Here is a 24,204-nt window from a genome sequence, read left to right on the forward strand (position 1 = left end):
CTACATTGGCATGATTTTGTGCAAAAGCACATGATTTTGCGCAAAAACTTACTGCCTGTCTACACTGGCAGGGAGTTCTTGTGCAAGTATACTGACGTTCTAATGTGTGAAATCAGGGCTTCTTGCGCAAGAACTATGATGATCCTGCTCAGGATTAAGCCCTCTTGTGCAACTGTTCTTGCTCCAGAGGCCAGTGTAGACAGGCAACATGAATTTCTTGCACAAGAAAGCCCAATGGCTAAAATGGTCATCGAAGCTTTCTTGCGTAAGAGAGCATCTACACTGGCACGGATGCTTTTGCACAAAAGCACATGCCAGTGTAGATGCTCTCTTGCGCAAATACTTTAACGCAAAAACTCTTGTGTTAAAAGTATTTGCGCAAAATCTTGCCAATGTAGACGTAGCCTAAGTGCAAGCCACTTCCCTTCCTTTATTAAACGAGTTTGTTTCAACATACAGATATGTTCCAATATAAACGTAGATGGTCCCGGTATAGAGCCACATACGACAAGCTGCATTCAAGTTACTTCTGTAGCACTGTCTATCCCAGGGTCTCAATGTAGTTCATGTGAAATAGTGTGGTGATCAATGTAGACAGGACCTCCAACAACACAGAGTGCTGTACTTTGATCTTAGCATTAAGTTGTCTGGTATATTTTGCAATATCTATTGGGAGAGGGGGATCTTAGTAGGAAGTTCAAATCCTGCCTGTGTGTGATGGAATTGTTACTTACAACAGACCCTTTGAATTCTGAGTATTGCGATACACATACTTTAATCCTACATAGGAAATACATTGTATTTCTAATACATTTTCCTAAGGCACAGGAATGCCAATTTAACTCTCTTGCCTCCCTTGTGACTGACATTTAGGTCAACCAGCCACCTCTTTTCATTAAAGATTAAATTGATTTCTCTGCGAGGTACTACTACAAGTAGTATGCCCCCTGTAAGCTCTGTTTTCAGAATGATGTAAGTGGGGTGTAGACCCTGTGCCAGACCCTTTGCATGTGGTGAATTCCAGCCTAAAATAATAAATACAAGTGAACCAAATCAGAACATAATGGTTATTAAATATGATTGTATTGACTCGTTATCACTAAGGCCTTGTTTACACTAAAAAGGATTAGCCAGAATTACTGGCATACTATCAAGTTCTCTGGGTGTAGACACAGTTTATACTAGGGAAAAACATGTCTTTTGACTGGCATAGTTAATATCAGTTCTTAAAGAAAAATAAGGTGCCTAAGGACTTTTTTGCTAGAATGACTATGTCTACAGTAGGTCTTTTGCTGACACAGCTATGTCCGTTGACTTGTATTTTTCTCATAGTACTAACTGATAATCTACGGGGGGCTAAACTTTATGGTAGACCAAGCCTGGTGCTGTTCTAATCCCAATCTGTTCCAAATTTTTGCATCTTTCACTTGCTGAAAGCACAGCCGTGAACCGGACACTGCAATCCACCCCTGTGTTTTTGTTAAGGCACCAGCAGCTGCTGATTCAGCCCTTGATTGGGCCAGGTGATTTGCACTCGTTTTGAGGGATGGAAAGTAACTCTCTTGGGTTAACAACGGAAGTGGAAATGCACAACCCTCCATGTGTAACTTTGTAGTGCCAGGCAGGGAGGTGCACGGTGTACAGGCAGAGCTGCCTCTGCTGGTGCATTCCTTCACATTGCTCAGGATAGGCAGGTGAGAGGGGGTGTTTAAATGCTCATCCAGGCAGGAAGGGCACCCAGATTCCTAATGCAAGCTGCTCTTTGTGGACCACTAGGCAGACAGGCAGAGGCTCACAGAGATCCAAGCTGTCCACTCCAAGCTGTTCTGCTTGAAACGTTGGTGCCACCTTCTATCTTGTTCTTCTCATGCTTGTAGTGCCGTGCCTCAAATCATGCATGCTGATTGGCTACCACCTGCCAGTCTGACACAAAGAGGACTTTTCCATTCACCCATGCTAGTGTCACCACATCATGGGAAACAAATAGTGAGGAAAGAGGATTTTGCTTCCTGTTTCCTCTAAAAGAAAAGAAAAGAAAAGAAACTGCCTTCTTACATATGTTGCAAGCTGTTTTTTCAGGAAACAGCAGTTCCTTCCCAGATATATTGACCTCTCTGAGCAAGTGATTGCCTTGAAAATCAAATTTGCTATTTGCTGGTTTTCTGTCTCATTAGGGAACCATTCACACAGAGCAGACCTGATCCTCCTTGTCCGTCCTCCCAATGCATTAGAAAATCCAAAATAAGTGCTTTCCATGAGGGTTCAATTCACAAGAAATCTGGCTTGGCAGTGAAAGTAATTACTTTAATTTATGTATATGCAATAGATATTTTGTGGATGCCAGCTTTTATAACCCCTAAGAAGTTGCCATATGCATCTTTAAATACATATGGGCCAGATCCAGTCTCTCTGTCTCACATTGGTTAGTACCTTACTCCACAAATGTGTTTTGAAGGCAGTGGTTCCACACATGGAGTAAATGACTAGAAAAGTGAGTAGGGATGGCAGAATCTGGCTTTTAATTTATCAGACATGTTGTGTGTGTAGCTGTAGCTCTTGTGTGTACATATGTGTACAGGCAACCTTCTCAGATAATATATACACTGGAACCTTAATTCTGACATCTCTGGACTTCTGAGTACTTCACTTTACTACTTTAATGTTTTAATGTCATTTTTATATGCAATTTTGTAGGTTTTTAAAACACGCAAACTGGAAAACAAACACAAAACAAACAAACAAAAATCCTAGAAAGTCCATCACAAGCTGCCACACTGTCTCCCTCATGATTTATCAGCTGGTCAAAACTTTTTAGAACCACTACAGTAGAAAGTTGTCCTATCCTCTGTGGGCTAGCTTCTAGAAAGACATGAGATACACTTTTTACCAGTTGGATTCCTAGCCATTGGCCAACAGCAAAGGAATGTTGAGACTCTGAGCTGGTCTGCATGAGGAAATAGCCCTGAAGGACAAATGTAGCATATCTGCTCTGATATTAACCCCCTGGGTCCATACTCCTATTCTACACTGAGTGCCTTTGTCCTGTTTTGTTTTGTTTACTTTGGCAATGGACTCCATCTGGGCGTTTAGTGTGGCCTAGCTATTATGCTTTAAATTATCACAATAACAGCTCCGTGTAGACATGCTCTCAAGAATCTTAGGTTTTGTTACAGACCTTTCTGTCCCTAGCCCCTTCAGTCTGTCCTGGTCCCAAGAGTGGTCAAAGGAGAAGAAAGTCCTCAGGATTGCATCAAAGTTCCCAAAGAAGCTTTGATGGGAACAGTGGAGAATTTGTTAGACATTTAACCACTTCTCTTCCCCAAATGCTTAGGCATCCTTCATTTCACCTGCAGTCTGTACAATTGTACTATTAGGGTACATCTACACTAGCCCCCTAGATTGATCTAGGGAGGCTAATGAGGGCGACCGAAATTGCAGGAGGAATACCAGCTAATTCGAGTTAGGGCTTTAAATCGGAATCCCATTGCACTGTCATGTGTAGACGCGGGCAGTTACTTTGGGCTAGTCAATTTCTAAAATGGCGACTGCCGGGAACATGCAAATCAAGCGGGGGATATTTAAATCCCGGTCTTGATTTGCAATTTCGGTTGCCCTAGGGGCTATTGTAAACGAACCCTTAGATGGTATGTGGGGCACTGATACACATCACCTAAGAAACCTCAGTCCTCTCTGCACAGAGCCTCAGAGGGAATCCCAGTGAGTGCCAATATTACTTTATGCCCATTCCCTGGGCTTTCCTTCTTGTCTCCCCTCTGTGATGCATCCCCATCTGCTTATAAAGCTCATCACATACATTGGGAGCTATGACCTGCTTTCAGAGTTCACTCTGACACATCTGTCATTGTTGTGGGCCCCGCTAATGCTGTTAGTACTAATCCTGACAAAACAGGTATTTTATTTCTGGAACTAACCACTGTTAGAGGGTGTTACAAACCCAGAATTTCATGACTCTGGAGCAATGGGATCCGACACAAAGCCAATCCTGTGAATTGCTGGTCTGGAAAGACCAAATCCTTCCTGCTTGAATTGGCTGGCCTTTTTCAGCCACTACTGTTGATGCCTTAAATTACTTGCTCTAAAATACCATCTGCAGTGGGTCCAAAGTCATGATTAACATGATCTCTCTTTTGTCTAAACAAATAGTTTGAGGAACAGCATAGAATCATAGAACACTAAAACTGGAAGGGACCTCAAGAGATCATCAAGTCCAGACCCCTGCCCTCATGGCAGGACCAAGCACCATCTAGATCATCCCTGATAGATGTCTATCTAACCTGCTCTTAAATATTTCCAATGATGGAGATTCCTCAACCTCCCTAGTCAATTTATTTCTTTGCTTAACCACCCTGACAATTATGAAGTTTTTCCTAATGTTCAACCTAAATCTCCCCTATAAACATGATTATTCCAGGAATTAAACTTCTTGTCAAAGGTATCATTTGCTATGGGCAAAATTTTCAAAAGTGCTCAAATAACTTTTGAACTTAGTACCATTGTCAGAAGTGATTTAGGCATTTAAGGGCTTACTACCCTTGAAAAATAGCAGCACTTCATGACCTGCTTAGAGTCCCCTCCCCCCCCCAAAAATGCACAGCAGGTTAGTTCATTCTAATAATAAACAAGACTGTTTCCAGTGCCTATTCCTTTTACTTTCATTTTCTTCCTCCCTTCCTTCTGGCCTCTTACCCCAATTAAAAAATTAGCCAGCAGTGTGGCCCATGCTGGGCCAATTCTTCATCATACCTTTGGCTGTCATATCCTGCAACACCCTATCCTGAATCTTTAGATTGTGTATCTTGCTGGGCAAGGTTTAGGTATTCTGTGTTTGCCCAGCACTTGGTACAGTGGGGCACCATACCTTATATTTACTATCACTAATAAGAACAACAGTGAGAATTAAAAATAAAGCATACCTAGAGGTTCCTCAGTTCCATAGGATTTTCACTTCCATTTGTTCAAATCTCATTTTCTTGTGGTTATTCCATGAGCGTTGCCTTGTCTAACTTTTCAAGAGCCTATGTTCTTCGTTTGTGGTAGGCTCCGTTTATTATTTATTTGTTTTACAACAATGCCTACAGGGGAGTGTTTAGGGTTACCATATTTGAACTTTCAGAAAAGAGGACACCCCTGAGAGGGAGTGTATCTGCATCCGTTTCTACCAACTCAGGTTGTGTATGTATATAATACAACGTGAGTTGGTAGATACTGATGCAGATACACTCTCTCTCAGGGGTATCCTCTTTTCTGAAAGTTCAAATATGGCAACCCTACCTCAGTGTTCCCTCTAATTTTTTCCATCCCTGGGTGGAATACATTTTGTTATGTGCACCAAGGCATGTGCAAATGTGTGTTACCAGCAGAAACGCATGCTGGCACCTGTAGGCAGCTGTTGGGTGCTCGGCCACTCTGACTTTATTTGTTCTACAGCAATGCCTGCAGGGCAGTGTTTCCTCTATTTTTTTCCATCCCTGGGTGGAATAAATTTTGTTATGTGCACTAAGGCATATGTGGATATGCTTCACTAGCAGAAACACATGCTGGCAGCTGTAGCCAGCTATGGAGTGCTCTGCCAATCAGTTGGGTGACACCTGAATCTCTTCTGGACAGCCACCCAAGTGCTCAGCTTACAGGGTACACTGCTGCAGGATACCTGGGGTTGTTGTGGAAGCTGGACAAATAGGTAGTAAAGGATGGTCCCTGCCTCAGAGATATTATCTATGGCCAAGACCCAACTGATGGTACAAAATGCAATGGAATGGGGACATAGGGAAAAGCAAAAGGCGACAATAATCCGACAGCAAGTTTACATGTTCTAGTAGTGACAGTGTTTTTATCTTGTTTTCTTTTTAAATGGACAAGGGTGCGTCCCTCGCAGCTCATCTGCTGACCAGAGAGGGTTAATGTTGACAGTGGGCCCTGATGAGACTGTAAATAGTTCCTGCCCATGATGCAGTGATTTTTCCTCCTCTCCTATTCTCCCCTTGCCATATGACTCACACCTCTGTGCTTTCCGCTGATGTGACTATTATGCTGACACACATTCTGTTGTGTTGCAGGGATCCCCAGGCTCGCCCGGCCCCCCCGGGAGGGATGGAGCGAAAGGAGAAACTGTAAGCTTTTTTGTTCCTTTGTTGTAATCCTTTCCTTTCAGCGTGAGCCCGGCAGTGGAAATCAATCTATATCGAATGGGACATGCCTCGGGGATTTGTGTGGCCATGTTAGGAGGAAGAGAAACAAGTGACAAGAGGTTAATGACCTCAGCATTGTTCCTTACAGGTTCACGAAGACTTCAGATGTCATATGGATTAAGCATATTGCGGGACTCCAGAGGCAGAACCGTAACAATTCATTAAGCTGTGAGAGGGGGCGGTTTGGGACTTGCTGCTGCTGTGTGGGTTAAGAACTGCAGGCGTGAAACTCAGCCATTTGTTTCACACCAGGCAAAGGGCCACCAGCCTGGGGAGAGGGTGGGAAGGGAGAATGATTGGAGTGGCTGAGAAGGGCAAACAGGAAAGGCAGTGAAAGGCAGGAAAGGCATCCCAGTCACAAAAAGCAGAGGATTGGGCGTGTCTGGGTGAGGCGGACACTGTTCAAAGCTCTGGGACTGGGGAGAACTACAGGCTTTGCAGGAGAAACCTAAAGCATGCTGCATAAAAGGCCCTTATCCTGAATGTTGCAGAATAGGACAAATGTCCGTGTATTTTCCAGCATCCTTTATGAGGGCACCTTTCTCAGCTTGTCTCCAGGACGTTAGCCCTGCCCTCCAGGACTCTGACCTTACCCCGTCTATGCTTAAATCAACTTCCTGTGTAGCCTCTTCTCTTACCTCCCTTCTGCTAATCTGTGCTCTTTGCCTGTCTCTCTGTTTGCTTTTCCTGGTGCAGGAACCCATTGGCTGTGTAGGCCTTGCTCCCTGGTGGTGGGTTAGCTGCCGCTGGGGACCACTTGGGTAAGGGATTCCTTTGGGAGGGCAGACATACATAATAGGGCAGGAGTAGGTACAAAGCAGAATGCTCTCTTGCTTCCCATCCTTCTCATGCTGTGTCTGTGGATAGCCCGAGTCTGCCGCCTATGGTGGTTTTTGAGAGGCACCTCCCAATATTACAAGGCATAAGAACGTCCCAAAGTACCTTGCTGAATCCATGCAACTGCATCATCTCATACATGAGGCTGTTCTGGGAGTGCCTATGATATAGGGAGACATGGCAGGTACACTGCACTGGCCCGACAGTTAATGCTCACATTTGTGGGGTAGCTTTTAGAGGGCTGACCAGCTGTAACTCCTAATGTGGCATGAACACTGGAGCAGACAGTTTGTTGCTCGGGAAGCTGCCTGCAGAGGACTAATGAAGGACCTGGTATTTCATTGGTATATTTACTTGGGTGTGACCCCATCATGTTTGCGCCTGAGAAAAAGCACACTGTGGGCTTTAGAAATCACTAGCACATGATATGTGGAAGCTGAGCACTGGAGGCAATGCAGAGCCTCCATCGGTGACACCCATGCATCCTTCAGCTGTGGAGATTTCAAAATGGAGTCCAGGCCTTAGAAACCACATGACTAATCCATGTAATCTTTGTTACAGGGGGAACCAGGACAGCCAGGGGCCTTTGGACTTCCTGGTCCAGTGGGCCCTAAGGTGAGTCTTTCATCGCTCTGAAGTCAAAACTTGTATTTCCTGCCTGGGCATTTCGGTGTCCTTATGTTGGCAGCATGTGTGTGAGTCTTTACACGTTGACTAGTTAACAGGTGTGTTGTGAGCAACACACGAGAAGTCATTCTTCCATTCTACTCTGTGCTGATTAGGCCTCAGTTGGAGTACTGTGTCCTGTGCTGGGTACCACATTTCAAGAAAGATGTGGAGAAATTGGAGAAGGTCCAGAGAAGAGCAACAAAAATGATTAAAGGTTTAGAGAACATGACCTATGAAGGAAGACTGAAAGAATTGGGCTTGTTAAGTTTGGAAAAGAGAAGTTTGAGATGGGACATGATAGCTGTTTTCAGGTATCTAAAAGGGTGTCACAAGGAGGAGGGAGAAAACTTGTTCTTCCTGGCTTCTGAGGATAGAACAAGAAGCAATGGATTTAAACTGCAGCAAGGGAGGTTTAGGTTGGACATTAGGAAAAACTTCCTAACTGTCAGGGTGGTTAAACACTGGAATGAATTGCATAGGGAGGTTGTGGAATTGCCATCTCTGGAGATATTTAAGAGTAGGTTAGATAAATGTCTACCAGGAATGGTCTAGACAGTGCTGGGTCCTGCCGTGAGGTCAGGGGACTGGATTTGATGACATCTTGAGGTCCCTTCCAGTCCTAGTATTCTATGATTCTATGACTAGGAGGGAACAAGTGCACAGTATTAGCATGATACTGCATATTGCCTACAAAACATTGTTAAAACATCAGTACATCCACTCATGCACCCACAGAAATAGGTGAGTATTATCAGAAAGACTCAGAGAGCGTCAGGCTTGAACCAGCAAATCTCCATTAATTTTGGGTGCCTCCGTGTTTGCCAATTCACAGTGACTTGGTGATGTACAACAGCATTTACACCCCCCCGGGATTTGGGAGTCTGATTCAGTAAATGCATTGCTAAGCCCTACACTGGGAACAAGCCTGGATCTACAGGCCCATGTTTATAGCCTCTTTGTATCCTCACTTTCCATAGATCCAGCTCCTATTGACTTACTGCCTTATAATGGGGGAGGGGGGAGAGAAATAACATAAGAACGACCACACTGGGTCAGACCAAAGGTCCATCTAGCCCAGTATCCTATCTGCCAACAGTGGCCAATGCCAGGAGCCCCAGAGGGAGTGAACAGAACAGGGAATCAACAAGTGATCCCTCCCTGTCATCCATTTCTAGCCTCTGACAAACAGAGGCTGGGGACACCATTCCTACCTGTCCTGGCTACCAGAGGGGCCTAACTCCATGAACGTATCTAGTACTTTTCTGCACCCTGGTAAAATCCTGGTTTTTGCAACCATGAAGCCAACAAGCAGCATTCATTTGTACAGGGCACACTAGATTTGTTAGCCATGGAGATATGGACAGGCCCGTTCCCTAATTGCCTGTCACTTCTGTGGATAAATGTTTACACGCTGCCAGGGATCCCATAGGGCCCGCTCAGAAGCACACATGTATTACTCATGTCCTCATCACTGGATTGAAATGCCTGGCAGCGAGCCAGCGAATGCAGGGGCAGCACGGGGATTACATTCAGCGGCACAGAGGGGCTCATTGTGGAAGCTGCATGACAGGGCGTTGTGGAAAGATGAACGGCGGCTGTGAATGAAGGGCTTGGCTGGGAGAACAAGGGGAAGCATTTAATATAGTCGTTTGTAACCCAAGCCCTTTATTTCCTAATGACTCTGGATACACTCATCCTTCGGGGGAATGGGTGGCAGGTGACGTGAACTGAATTTGTCACCTATGTATACTGGCCAGCTCTGTGGCACCAATGCATATTGGAAGACATAATCCCAACTATAGGTACAAAATGTTGGGGACTAAATCAGCTATTACCACTCAAGAGAGATCTTGGGATCATTGTGGATAGTTCTTTGAAAACAGCCACATAGGCTATGGCTAGACTGCATTCCGCTCTCGAAAGAAGAATGCAAATGAAGGGCATCGAAAATGCAAATGAAGCCCACATTTACAAATCTCATGCTTCATTTGCATAATCGTATTTGAGCTCTTTTTTTCAAAAAGTGTTTTTCAAAATTCCCCCTTCCTTCCCCCGCAGTCTAGACGGGGTTCTTTTGGGGGAAAAAAACCCTTTTTCAAAAGAAACTTTAAACCTAATTTTTTTCAGGAGTAAGGGGTCTTTCAAATAAGGGTGGTTTTTTTTGAAAGAACCCCATCTAAACTGCGGGTTTTTTTCTGAAAAACCCTCTTTCGATAAAGCGCTTGGATGCAATTATGCAAATGAAGTGATTTGTAAATCCACGCTTCATTTGCATTTTCAATGTCCTTCATTGGCATTCCTCTTTCGAGAGAGGAATGCAGTCTAGATGTGACCTTAGTGTGTAGCAGGAGTCAAAAAAGCAAACAGAATTTTAGGAATCATTTAAAAAAAGAGGATAGAGAATAAGACAGAAAATATCTTATTGCCTCTATGTAACTTCATGGTATGCCCTTACCTTGAATGCAGCATACAAATGTCATCACCTTATCTCAAAAAATATCTTAGTGTTGGAAAAAGTTCAGTAAAGGATAACAAAAATGATTAGGAGTTTGGAACAACAGCCATATGAAGAAAGGTTAAAAAAACTGTGACTTTTCATCTTAGAAAAGAGGAGAGTAAGGGTAGATATGCTAGAGGTCTATAAAATCATGACTGGTGTGGAGAAAAAGAATAAGAACTAACATAAGGAATAACATAAGAACTAGGGATTACCTCTTCCGCAAAAATGGCAGCTCATTAGGTATGCAAATGAGCCTCGGCAATATTCCACGCTTAGCCTCATTTGCATATTTCTGGTGCAACAACCCGCCAGTGTAGACATAGCCTAAGGGTTTAAAAGAAGTCCCCAAGTCATCTTCTTATTACATGGATATATAAGTGAAGAGCTGATAACTGGGACTGTAAAGGTGACGACACTGGTAAATGTAAAGGTCACATCTCCTATTGCTGCTGTAATGATTCGGTTTTAGTCAGGTAACTTATCTTTATTTAGCAGCACCATTGTGGTGACTTTGAGATCTCCAGGTTCTGCTGCAGGCTCTGAGGAGAGCTAACTTGCAGTTTCACTGATCAGTGGAGTCACAGTGGTTCCCATGTTCAATTAGTCTTCATTTACTCCCAGCTACGAAGGATACACTCACAGACAACAATGCAGGCACTATGGATACATTTCAGGAAACTCAGTGAGCTGCTAAACTACTTGGCTGAGGGATTTTCCAGTCTCTTGCCTAGGGTCAATCTTATGCATTTATTTTTTCTGTCAGAAACATAGTGAACAATTGTTGCAGACATCAGTAACTGTATCACAGAAACTTCCAGAAGCAGGGCTAATGGCACTACAGTTTTATGGTAATAGTACTTCATCCCCAAAGGACTTAATCTCCCTAGGATAGCTGAGGAGGACAGTAATGAAATCCCCTCTGAATATCCTCACTAGATAGACTAGCTAGGAATGCCAATAGAAATCTAATAAGAGTACCTTTTTGTTTTCATAAAAATTTAAATGAAGTTAACTGCTTGCACTGTTCAGTGAGGTCTCCTGGGCACATTCCTGTCCCTCGCTCAACTCCCATAATATTACAAATGTTCTCTCTCATCACATTTTGTGGGAAAACTTGGTGCTTGTCAGGAATGAGGAGCTGATTTGGCGGGTTAGAGACAGATATAGTGTAAACAGACTGTCAACGCTTCCCCCAAAACCCAGCTGAGACTTGGCCTTGAATTGTGTGAGACTTAGTGGCTTTGGGATGGGAAGAAACATCCAAATAAGAGCAGGGAAGAGGCCCCTTGATTGGAAGAGAGAAAGCAAAGAGAAGGAAACCCCTGTCTGCCTGAGGGGACGAAGCCACACCCACACTCTTCTGCATGAGTCCCTGCACCTCAGGAAAGCATCTGTGTGAGGCCTCATAGATGTGCTTGAATCTAGCCACATTTGTACCAAGGGTTTGCCTCTGTGTTTGGCACAGTCCCCAACCACAGTCGGGCAGTGCTAATCAGCTCTTCGATCTGTGAGTGGTCTAGCCCATGATTTCAGTTGGTAGTTTGACTTTTAAAATACATCTCCCCCTGTGAGCTTTTAATACACATCCCCAACTGCTATAGCCTCACTCCGCAAAATGGTCATGGGTACTTGTGGACAGGGCCGGACCGAGCCATTCCAGCACCAGGGGCAGACAGTTTAATTGCACCCCGGGTTGGGGGAGGGCGCATGCGCGGCCCCGCCTGGAGCTGGTGGCAGCAGGACACATGTGCCCAGCCCGGCCCAGCCCAGCTACCACCGCTGGTGCGCCGCCCGGGGCAGGCCGAGCCTTGCCATGCAGGGCCCCGCGGCTGCGGGGAGAAGGGCGCTGCTGGCCAGCGCTGCGGGGGTTAACGCGGCTCCCACCCCGGGCGGCTGCTACAGGCTGGCCGCTGGGAGCTGCTGCAGCTCGCGATCCAGGAGCTGGGTGCGCGGCGCCTGATGGCAGCTGTCATAGGTTGGCACCCCAGGCAGCTGCCCAGCTAGCCCATGCCTTAATCCGGCCCTGCTTGTGGGACAGCATCCTTCTGTGCCAGTACCATGCACATGTTGTAACTTGCATGGTTCACATTGTGGTGCAAACAGGACTTGTAACATCACCAAGTTCCTGGTCATTTGCATCTAGGTCATCACAGTGAACAGATCGTTTCCCCTCCTGCACAGAACCCCCGGGGCGCACGGTGCATGTGCGCGCCGGCCACGGCAGCTAGCGTGCAGCCCAGGGCCCGCCCCCGGGGTGCATGGCGCATGCACTGCCTGGCTCGGCCAGTGCTGCTGGTGTGTGCGCCGGGCCTTGCAGAGCCCCGCAGCTGCAGGGGGAAGGGCACTGCTGGCCGGTGCCTTGGGGCCGGCACTGCGGGAGCCGGGCACGCGGCTCCTGATGGCAGCTGTCAGGGATGCCGCGCGCCCCTCATCCTCATTTGGATAGTTTCAGTTTGCTGGAATTATCAGCCATTGGCATTGTCAGCGTAGGCTGGACATGAGGACACGTTCTTTCAGAAGCTGAAGCTTTAGGAGTTAAGAAAGTCCAAAATTGGAGTTGACTTAAGGGAAAACGTTTATTTGGCGAGCCACCAAGCCAGCTGGCTTAACAGTACAATCTCAAAACAATCGGTGCCACATTCACTGACCTGGGTGTATGCTTTACGTCAGTCTAATGGATAGTACCCCCCCCCACACACACACTCCTGCCAGCAAAGAACTCTATTTCCTGCCCTGTCCCACCTGGAGCCTAATGTGTGATGAAAACGTCAGGGCTACATCTATACTACGCTTCATTTGCATTTCCTCTTCCTCAAGAAGATCGTAGTATAGACGTAGCACCGGAGAACACGCTGCATTGACTAGCCCCATCTGGTAGATAACACCGAAAGGGTTGGGACAGATTTGTAACTGGTTTCCTTGCACTCCCTCTGACACAAGTGCAGCTAAGAACCTGACCATTTGTTTAGAAATTATGTGTTGGAATAAACACAGAGAGAGTGATAACAAGTTCGAATCACATCTGTCACTCTCCAGCCCAGCCTGAGAGTACAAGGGAATGCTATTGCTTGCATTGTATGTGTTTCTCTAAACTCCGAGGCTCGCTTCTCACAAAGAATTGGCTTTTATTGTCAAACATGCTGCCTTTATTGGCTTGTGCCCTTCTCATCCTGTTTTCAGAATAACCCCACCTCACCCAGTCGAGAGCCGGGAAGTGCCAAATTAATGTAATTGGCCCCCAGTTAGTAGCAACACTGAAACAGCTTATACAGAAATCTGCGTGTACCTATTTGTCTTTAAGGGACAAGTCTGAAAACCAAGTGGTAAAACGGTGAAAAGCAAGGTGTGACAAATAACGGGCATTGGTGTCTGAACACTGGGGGCAAAAGGAAAGGTTTAACAACTGATGGTAGGGAGTGTTACATCAGTGCAAATTCACCACCCTGATTGAATTAGCACTAGCATAATACTCCCATCTCTGTATCTCTACCATCTATTTCTTTAACTTTGTGCATCAAAGTGAAGTGCAACTCACAAAAGCTTATGCCACAATAAAATTGTTTGTCTTTAAGCGTGTGCCTATACTGCACCGTTATTTCAAGATAACTAGTGTTATTTTGAAATAATGTGAGCGTCTACACAGCCATTCCCTTATTTCTAAATAATTTTGAAATAACAGACAAAATCTGTCAACCTCATTCTACGTGGAATAATGCCTCTTCTGAAATAGCTATTTCAAAATAAGGCGTGTGTAGATGCTCCACTGCTGCTATTTTGGAATAATACCTTACTAGGGCCATTCTAAGTTATTCCTCCCCACTGCATCCTGGGGCTCTAAATCGAGATTGCACGTCTACATTAGGGAGGCCTTCTTTGGACTAATTTTGAGACTTCCCAGCAGTGTAGATGTGCTCTTTCAAAATAAACTATTTTGGAATAACTATTCCAGAATAGCGTATCTCGAAATAAGCGTGCAGTGTAGACATATCCTAAAAGGTGCCACCAGAGTCCTTGTTGTTTGTGCTGACTCAGACTAACACAGCTACCTCCCTGGAACATCTCACAGGAAGTGCCAGTTTAATTCTTGACTACGTTATTTATTGCTTTCTCTGTTGAATTAACCTCTTGTCTTTTTCAATGTTTTATATCCTCCCTAGGGATCTGAGGGACAACGAGGTCCACCAGGAATTAAAGGCTACGTTGGAGCACCCGTAAGTCATGCTTTTCTGGTCACTTTTGATTAGCTTAACAATCTGAACCCCCGCCCCCCAGCTGCCATGGCGCTCAGCCAGGGTGCCCCACGCTCCACGTGGGCAGGCGCAGAGGAGAAGCTGCCTGATCAGCTGGAGCGTGGGGCAGCCTCTTTCAGCGGAAAGCCACAGCCAGCTGGCCGGGGTGTTTCAGCCCTCCCGACCTCCCACCATTCCGCATAGTCTCTCACCTGTGTTGTTGCTCAGTGAGTAGCTGCTCCTCAAATGAGGAAAGCAAATGTAAAAGTACTGCACAGGTGCACAGTTCAGAGAGGGCTCAAGAGCGACTCTTAGAGCCTCTGAGATCGACTGGTAGATTGCGGTCTACTGTTTGGTGACCACAGGTCTAAGGGAATTCAACTGCATCTGCTGTAGCTAAGATAGACTCAAAAGAGCTATATGAATCCACATGCTTTAAGGCACCACAAGGGGTCTAGAGGAAACATCTCTACTCACACACCAAATTAGATGCATCAGGGTGCCTGAAGTGGATTATTTTAAATCATTTGGCACTGACCACAAGACATCGGGGGATGGTCAGTTTCTCTCTGACCTGGGAATTCTTAACACCCAGAAGGTTTCCGTGACCTCACACCTGGTATAACTCTGTGGCCGTACTGTAAGAGGGAATGCATTTGGATGACTTGGATCTCATGAATGAAAGGAGGGGACACACCATGACTTAGTAATTGAGCAATGGGGCACTAAAGATGAGCACTGACAATTAGACCTGTGCTTACCCTTGCTGATAAGATGAGCAGATAGGAATAAGCTTTGAAAGTGAACCGCAAGGGGAACTCAAGAACAAAATATCTGCCTGATTTTCTCCCAAGCATGTTTGCACATGTTAAACCCCTAGAGAGGCATGGGAAGAGAGGAAAAAAGAGACAGGCAGCTAGAAAGCAGTGATTTTTCATGGAGTGTCAAGTGTGCAATAAAATCCAGTGACTTCATCTCAAGAGAAAATAGCTGGTTTTTCCATTTGAGCAGTTTGATCACAAATATACTGTCAGACACGAAGAGGCTTGTCCGGCATTTGATTGCGCTCACGTACAGCCTGAAATCATAACAGCATCTAACCTGTCCTCTGGACCAAGCAAACCTGAGCAGGGCCACTCTCATTAATTTTCAGCTAAGCCCGCTGCACTGTAACATGGAGATAAGTGAAGTATTAAAATACAAAGTCACCAGAGTGTAAAACATTCCATGAACAAGCCATTCCTGATGGGTCACCATCAACTGAGTGTGTGTGTCCTGTTGCTGCAGGTTTTCCCTGCTGTTTGCTCAGTTGCTACAAAAGACGTGAACTACACCTACCATGCCGTGTGACTATTCACAGGAAAGGTTACATTTCTGCCCCTTCCTTCATTTGATTATTTGTAGGTGTGTCAGCACTATTATGTGTGTAATGTGCGGCCATCCAGTTATCTGAGATGCAGCAAACCCTTCTATAGCTTTCATGTTAATTGGAAAGCTGTGGATTTGCACGTGGTGCCCAAATGAACATTGTCACTCATTCATCCAGCTGTGTTTGCCCTGTTGGGTTGGGATTATTCAACAGCAGTCAGTGCTCACTGTTACCCACTACTGTACCTTCCAGTTTCTCCTTAACCCCAGTTTCTTGCACCACCTCAGTGCAACATTAACATCCTTGTTGGTTTACAGGACAGATCTTTGCAAGAATATCGTCCTTTGCTGCCAGAGGGTTAGTGAATAACCCAGCTCCTTCTCTGAGGAAGAGAATAGGGGCCGTGTTGTATGAAGCCTTGTAATTTCCCTTTTTTATTGTTTTCATTTTTAGGGCCTGCAGGGAGAAAGAGGAGAAAAGGGAACTCGAGGAGACAAGGTATCACTAGAGCACGTCAGAGCCACCGCCTAGGAAATTGCTGTGTTGCTTTCCCTCTCTGCCTGTTGCTTTGTAAATGAATGTACCATGGGGGAAGAGTGTGGGGCTGGTACCCTGTGGTTTACAGCCCGCCCCGTGCAGTTGTGAGCTGGAGTGACCTCTCGTGAGAGTGACATGGGAGTTCGGAACCCCAGACCGATTTGTTCCCTGGGCTCGCTGCAAAGAGTTCCAACAAGTGCCACCTGCGTGGGTGGGTTTAGGCTACAAAAGCTCATGATTCAATATATTTTTAAAAACTTCAGAGGGGTAGCCGAGTTAGTCTGTAATAGGAAAAACTTAAAAAACCACAAATAGTTTGGGAGCACTTTAAAGACTAACAAAAGATGTAGATGGTATCATGAGTTTTCATGGGCACAGCCCACTTCTTCAGATGACCGGAGTGTTTGAAATATTTGTTTTTTTCCTGTTGCAGACTGGCTCTGCTAATCCTTTGAAACTTCTCTACCCAATGTCCTCTTCTCTCTTCCAATTCCCCCCCTGCCACCCCTTCCCTTATTTATTCTTGGTTCTGGACTTCGAACATTCCAGTCATCTGAAGAAGTGGGCGGTGCCCACAAAAGCTCATGATACCATCTACATGTTTTGTTTGTCCTTAAAGTGCTACCACACCATTTGTTGTTTTTCAAGTTTTTCCTATATATTTTTGTTAGTCTCTAAGATCCACGGGACTACTCGTTGTTTGTAATGTTACAGACTAAGACAGCTATCCCTCTGAGACTGCTGTGATGTAGTGGGGGCAAAAGATCTATCTGGTTTCAAGATTAAACTAGATGGGTTTATGAAGAGGATGGTTTGATGAGATAACATGATCTTGGTAACTAATTGACCATTCATTATCAGAGGTAAATAGGTCAATGGAGGGATGATAGGAGTTACTATAGAGAACTTTCTGGGTGTCTGGCTGGTGAGTCTTGCCCACATGCTCAGGGTTTAGCTGATCGCCATATTTGGGGTCGGGAAGGAATTTTCCTCCAGGGTAGATTGGCAGAGGCCCTGGAGGTTTTTCGCCTTCCTCTGTAGCATGGGATACAGATCACAGCTGGAGGATTCTCTGCATCTTGGGGTCTTAAAAGTATTTGAAGGCTTCAATATCTGAGATATAGGTGAGAAGATTATTCTAGGAGGGGTGGATGAGATTCTGTGGCCTGCACTGTTCAGGGAGTCAGACTAGATGATCATAATGATCCCTTCTGATCTTAAAGTCTATGAGTCTATGATGTGTTCACATGGGGTATTACCCACCTAATAGGTGATAATGACCTTTGCACGCTACTGACCAGAGCTGCTAACCTAGAAATACAGATATCTCCATCTGATGACCTGCTTCCTGAGCCACCCAGTTTCCTTTATCTTTATTTTGTCTATAAACACAAGTTGGCATGGGTTGCTGGCTTGGCTACCACAGGTAAGTGCTCTCCCAGTCCTGGGTTCCCAAAAAGTAGCATCACTTTCAAGTGCTTTGCTCCATGCTTTTTGCATTGGTGAATTTTCTCCTATCCCGATAGGCGGCAGGGCATGCGGCTGGCTCTGATTGGGTAGAGATGAATGGCCTAGGGCTGATGTCACATTCATTGAGTTGGGTTATTGTTATTCTCTGCCACCAACAATCAACGTAGAAGCCACAGTCCTCTGAGGCGCATGCAGTGCAGCGCAGGAGGCTGGACTGCAAAGGTGGCTTTGCGCTCGCTTTATCCAGAGTGGGCTGCAGGTCACTCTCCAGTGTAATTTAAAGCAATCTGTGGCTGCTCCGATATATAGGTGACTGTCAGTGGCTCAGTGCAGCAGCTAGGGAATCAAATGGACACAGAGGTGCCTTGGCCAGTGACTATCAGCACCCTCATGTTATGGATGAGTGGGCAAGTGACTGTGTTATCTGGGATGAGAACTCAGTACCACGTAATGCCCAACCCTGCATGCAGACCTCCTTGAATGTGGGGGTCTCTGTGCTGGGATGGCATAGTAAGGGTGGACACGCACTGTGATTTATTTTTATGTTAGAGAGCAATGATGCAGTTAAGGCATGTTTGTTCCAGCCAGCTCTGAGGTACGGAGCTGCCAGGCCATTAGAGACGCAGGGTGCAGAGAATAGCAAGGGGATTCACGCCAGTCAACTCTGGGAATTTGGCAAGACCTTTTACAATGTTAGCTGGGGAGTTTTGCCTGTGTTTGAGCTCCCTCTGCTGATAGCCAGCTGCAGAGGCATTCGTGGAGTGTCACTACAGGTTCCTTCCACTACATGCATCTGACGAAGTGGGTCTTTGCCCATGAAAGCTTATGCTCCAACGCTTCGGTTAGTCTATAAGGTGCCACAGGACTCCTCGCCGCTTTTGCAGATTCAGACTAACACGGCTACCCCTCTGATACTTCACTACAGGTTAAACCTCTCTAAGTCTCTCTAGTCTGGCAGTCTCTGGTCCAGCAACAACGGTGGTCCAGCATGATTTTAGTTTGCCAGATGTCCACTTTTCATGGGTGTGGCCAAGTTTTCCATGGTCCCATAAAGTTTGTTTACAGCCACCAGTCCTGGCTCTCAATGTTCTGTGCTGTTATTTAGTTCTAATTTACCCCTAAATGTCTTCTAAGAGCCCAGTAAGCAGTGGAAGTGCTGGTAATGGTACTAGACAGTATTGACATCCTGTAGTCCGACAAATTCTCTGGTTTGGTACTGGTCAGGTCCTGAGGGTGCCGGGCTAAAGAGGAACAACCTGCACTAGTGCTGGGAAAAAAAGGGTGGAATAATTGATTCGCTAAGAATGCAATCTTAGATTGAACTTGTCAAATAAAAAGGAGGGGAACTCCCCCAACGTTGAAACATTCAGTTTAGACATTTATGAAACGAAACAGATTGACTTTTCTTTTGAAACACAGTTTTAGTTTGAAATGTGACTAGCTTGAACTACACAAACAGGGTAAAAAATCCTCTCCCCAAAATGGCCACTAAACCAAAAAAAACCCCATCAATTGTTTCCTCAGCTATGGCTGTTAGGCAACCCAGGGACCTACTGGGTGTGGTTCTCTGTCCCATGCAGTGGCACTGAGACCACTTATACAGAGAGAGAATGAGTTTTCTCTACAGCCTTATCTGAGCACCGGATGGTTTTTAGCTCATGCACTAAGCTCCAGAGGTCCCAGGTTCAGTTCTGCCTGTTGGTGTTACAGTTAGTCTCCCAGTCCAATTTCCTTCCCAGCTCTCTCTCTTTCACCATTGGCTAGTGCTCTGTTCCCAACATCCATATGGTTGTTTATTGTCAAGTTGCCATTTTTCCCTTTCATTTGTTCTATGTTTTCCATTGCAACTGGACAGATGCCCGTTATCATTTAATCTTCCTCATGCCTTCGCCTACAGAGGTCAGGCCAGAAGAGATGGATCAGTGGGTTGTGTCTAGCCATTCCATCAGCCTTTTTTCCTGTGACAATATTGTCTGGTCTGTGGAGGTGTTTGCATCCCTGAGGAACATGGATTTTTCTCCCATCACTGGGCTGAGGAAGAGGGATAGAACAGTGAGGGGGCAGGGAACTGACAAAACAAGACAAGAATTAAAATGAGAAACAAGTGAATTGGGTTTGTTCCCTTCTGAGGGATTGGCATAGCTACAGTGTCTTTCTTTCCCTTCTGGCCTCGGCATAAAATCCAAGATCTCTGCTATAACAATTGGGCATTTACAGTGCATCGATACTGCACTCAGAACATTTATCCCTCTAGTTTTAATTTCCACCACTTGGAACCACTGTGAAAGTAGTGGGCGTTAAGAGCCAGGCCAAAGATCGCTCCCTGTCTGCTTTTCAGTCTGCAACTGCTTATTGCTTCTGAGAAATCAGAATCTAAATTTTTGCCACTTTCAGCACCATTTTTAAAGCATTAATAAAGATCATGTATGCTTCTCCCAGCCTAAGGAATATAGGAATTGTTATATTAAATAGGAACATTAGTCTCTATATTGAATATTGCTCCATCAAACCATTATCCTGATGTTTCAGAGAGAAGTGAAATCTCCCACAAGGCTCTTATGTCACTATACACTGGGAGCACCTTAAATCAAAGCATTGACTTTATGGAGCAGTACATAACTTAGAGCCTTATTGATCATTTCTGAAGTTGTATAGAGTCCCCATACAGCATTCACTAACATCCCAAAGTCCTGTCCCAGCAGGCCTCATATGAAATCTGGGATGAATTTTCAGTGTCTTTTGTAATGGTAAACCAAAGTCCGGATCAGAAATCTGTAGGCTATTTCCCTGGAACATTGTTTTCATCGCGTAAGTGATCAGTTTCCACATAAAATCACAAGATTAATACAACATTTAATAAAGGATAATATTGTTATAGGTCATATAGCGTTGATCAGAAACTTGGACATATCAAAATACTTGAGCTGGGAGCTTTTGATATAGAAATTTGCCTTTCAACTGTTTCCCATTGGGAAGATGCAGTTTTCCTGGGAGAGTGTCCCACCACCACTTTCCCAGATTTTTTGCTATTTCCCCAATGAGAAAAAAAATGATAGAAAAGTTGGGAGGAAAATATTTTAACCCTTAAAAATAAAGTCACACTGAAGGGGAAAAGTCAAAGTAAGATACGCAGCTTCAGCTACGTCAATTGCGTAGCTGAAGTTGAAATAGCTTAATTCGGTTTTTGGTGCGGTCTTCACACCAAGAAGTGGAAGGAAGAACCCTCTTCTTTCAACCTCCCTTACTCCTCGTGAAATGAGGGTTACAGGAGTCTGAGTAAGAAGTCCTCCATCTCGACATTATTTTGAAATAATGGCTTGCTGAGTAGATGCTCATTTTGTTATTTTGAAAAAAACAGTGCTGTGAAGACATACCCTCAGAAAGTAGTACTTTAAATACTTTGATACTGCTCTCTAAGTGGTTGTAGAAATTGGGAATTAGTAACAAAGTATTAGAAAATGGGGTTTTACCTGCTTTCTCACCCTTTTTGATAGTTTTCTTCCACCTGGCAAGAGCTGGAAGATAGAAAGTGGATAGAGTCACACAACAGTTTTGAAATGGAAAATTCAGAAGAAGTGCTTTTGGTTCTCTGACAGATTTGCATTAAAAAAAAGGAAAGATAAAGAAAAATCAGTTGTTTTTTCTCCACATCACCAACAAGGAACACTTTCATTTCATTTGAAAACCTACCTTATGACAAAAATAAAACAGAACAAAAATCATTATCGTTGGAAAAATTTCAACCAAGTCTAGCACCATATCCTTATTCAGCCCTCTTTTTGTGTGATATTGAGAGGATTTGACAACGTCTACCATCCTCTGGCAATGAATCTGTCTTATGAGGCCCCACGCTGATGTCATAGATGCACCAAAAAGATGTCAGTGTTCCATTGGTCAGCAGTCTGTAAAGTTGTGATGTCTCAAATGATCTACACTGCAGAATACAAAGAGGTTAATTCAAGCAGGCTGTGTGTGTGTGTGTGTGTGTGTGTGTGTGTGTGTGTGTGTGTGTGTGTGTGTGTAAAAATGAACCAACACAAGTTCATAATTACAATAGATAAAGATTAGAAAGTCCTTCCCTCAGGTGGCTATGTCACCTAATGTGCAGAATGAAATAGCATTTCTGATGCAAGATTTATAGACGTTCTAAAAAAAACCCTCCCCATCAATTCATTGATTTATAAATCCATTTTCAGCATGCTAACGTAATCACACACGTACACCCTTCCTCCCTGGTAGTTAAACCTAATGCTATAATAATGCTATAAGTACTGCTTTACCAATAATAGCCTAACTCAAACATTTATGTGAAGAGGTATAAATCACAACTGAGATTATTAAAGCCAAAACTCAAAATAGTATTTAATTACCAATTACTGCCTCTACTGGTAGAATTTGCTAATGAACAAAATCTGTTATGATTAATTATAATATAATATAATATTTTAATAGTAGTGCTTAAATCAGGGATCCATTGTGCTAGATGATGAACACACACATAGTTAGAGACAGTCCCACTCCCAAAGATCAGACAATCTGAACAGAAAAGACAAAGGGTGTTAGGAAGGAAGAACAATTATTCCCATTTTGCAGATGAGAAACTGAGGCACAGAGAGACGAAGTCCTATGGGAAATCTGTGGGAGAGACAGGAATTGAACCCAGATCTGCTGAATCGGTCTGCTGCCTTTGTCCAAAGACCATCCTTTTGAGAGCCACAGATGAAAAGAGACATATTACAGATGCAAAGTATTATTACTGGGCTCTGCCCTGAAAGCCTAAATTGGTCCTTACTCAAGTATCTTTGCCATTTCCCTCAGTGGGGATTTCCACTGAATAAGAGTTGCAGGACTTGGAACAGCAACATGAAAACCTGCTAAGACAATATTTTGGTTCAGAAATGGATTAAGTTGTGTTATAAATTATTATGAAATACCTAATAACAACATTAGTAAGACAGGGAGAAGGCAGTTCTGACTGACAGGCCTTATTCCCCAGACCATGCCATGACACTTCTCCCAGTTAACAAAAAAAAAAAAGATGATGAAGAGTGGTATGAAATTTACAAATTACAGAAATTAGAAATGGAAAATATCTACTAGGTTGCCTGATGACAACACAGTTCACCTCTTTACTGTAGATAGGCCTCTCCATCCTTTCTGAAGATGGGTGTTTCCCAAAATAACAGACTTAGATCAATTTTTGTGTTCTCAGGTCTGCAGGTGAGTAGCAGAGAAGGTTATGTGGACTGATCTGTCTCTTGCAAAAGAGGGAGGTAAAGGATTTGAACTATAAGTTATCATCTTCTCTCTTCTTTTTCCCTAGGGAGAACGAGGCCTTGATGGATTCCCAGGGAAGCCAGGTGTAGAGGGGAAACAGGTATGTAGTAAATACATACTCCAAAGTTGTTCTCCGAAGGAGGGGTTCATGCACAATAAATAGGAAGGTGGCTACTGAAATGGGACTTATTCCTGACATATTGTGACTGTAGGAGCAGAAGAGCATCTCATTAAAACATCAAGGTCTTTCTGAATACCCAGTTCTGACCCGACGGGTCCCTGCGTTCAACAACCTTGTTCTGTACTGACCAATCTCATGTCAACCGAGGAGCAGTGTGATTCTAGTGTGGGGAGTAGAACAGCCATATCAACTATATATTTGAGAGAGTTGTGCATCTCTCTGTCTTTCTGTGTGTCCGTCTGTCTGTGAGTCTATTTTTTCAAAGAACTCCTCTCAGTGGTAAGACCTAGGACCACCAAATTTGGTATGCAGCTTCCTCTTTTCATAACTTAAAGCCAGGACAATGGGATGTGCCCGGATTTGATTGTGTGTCATAAAATGGAAAGAAAGGAGTCAGGTAGGAGGGACAGTTATACTGTAGAATGACCCACAGGGGGCAACAAGGGGTCAGGGCTTGGGAGTGGGACAGCTGGACCCTCATTGGGCCAGCAGGGGTAAAGATGGAAAAAGGGGAAGCTATCTATTATATATTGCAGAGAGTTTGTCTGTTTGTGTGTCTGTTTGTCTGTCCGTCACCCAGCTGGAGGACATGCATTCGTCCCCTGGTGCCTGCAGTGGCAATGGCCATGTACAGGTGCTTATCATCTATTCCCAAACTGCTGTGGTGAGAGAGGGCTGGGGTTGTCCTCTCTCTGCAGAGCAACCTGCCTGCTGAACCCCTCAGCCCCAGCCGCACCCCACAGCAATGATTCAAATGAAGGAAAAAAAACCCACTTATTTGAGTTAAGAACCCGAGCAATGTCAGGTAGATCTTCTAGTGACTAAATAAAAAGGAGGATGCACTTTGTACAGTTATGCAGCAATGGAGGGAAATATTTTATTTTCTTACCGCTCTAGCCTTCAGGCATTAGAATATTTAAAGGCCA

At 44.5% G+C, this 24,204-nt stretch overlaps 1 protein-coding gene and 1 long non-coding RNA gene across 2 annotated transcripts in view; one reads left to right on the forward strand and one right to left on the reverse strand.

Moving 5' to 3' along the window:
* The window catches only part of COL22A1 (collagen type XXII alpha 1 chain), a 316,194-nt gene that overhangs the window by 151,457 nt on the left and 140,533 nt on the right, over positions 1-24,204 (forward strand). Inside the window, exons 14-18 of the mRNA XM_075920074.2 lie at positions 6,078-6,131; positions 7,608-7,661; positions 14,373-14,426; positions 16,267-16,311; positions 23,144-23,197. Of these exons, the coding sequence (XP_075776189.2) occupies positions 6,078-6,131; positions 7,608-7,661; positions 14,373-14,426; positions 16,267-16,311; positions 23,144-23,197 (261 nt within the window). The remainder of the gene's footprint in view (positions 1-6,077; positions 6,132-7,607; positions 7,662-14,372; positions 14,427-16,266; positions 16,312-23,143; positions 23,198-24,204) is intronic.
* LOC149525230 (uncharacterized) lies at positions 19,715-21,624 on the reverse strand. Its single transcript, XR_016348673.1, has 3 exons — positions 21,511-21,624; positions 21,291-21,335; positions 19,715-19,851 (listed from the first exon to the last, which is right to left on the reverse strand). It is a non-coding gene; the product is annotated as an uncharacterized LOC149525230 (long non-coding RNA).

Source organism: Pelodiscus sinensis, chromosome 2, assembly GCF_052426305.1.
Source record: "Pelodiscus sinensis isolate ZL-2025 chromosome 2, ASM5242630v1, whole genome shotgun sequence".
NCBI lineage: Eukaryota > Metazoa > Chordata > Testudines > Trionychidae > Pelodiscus > Pelodiscus sinensis.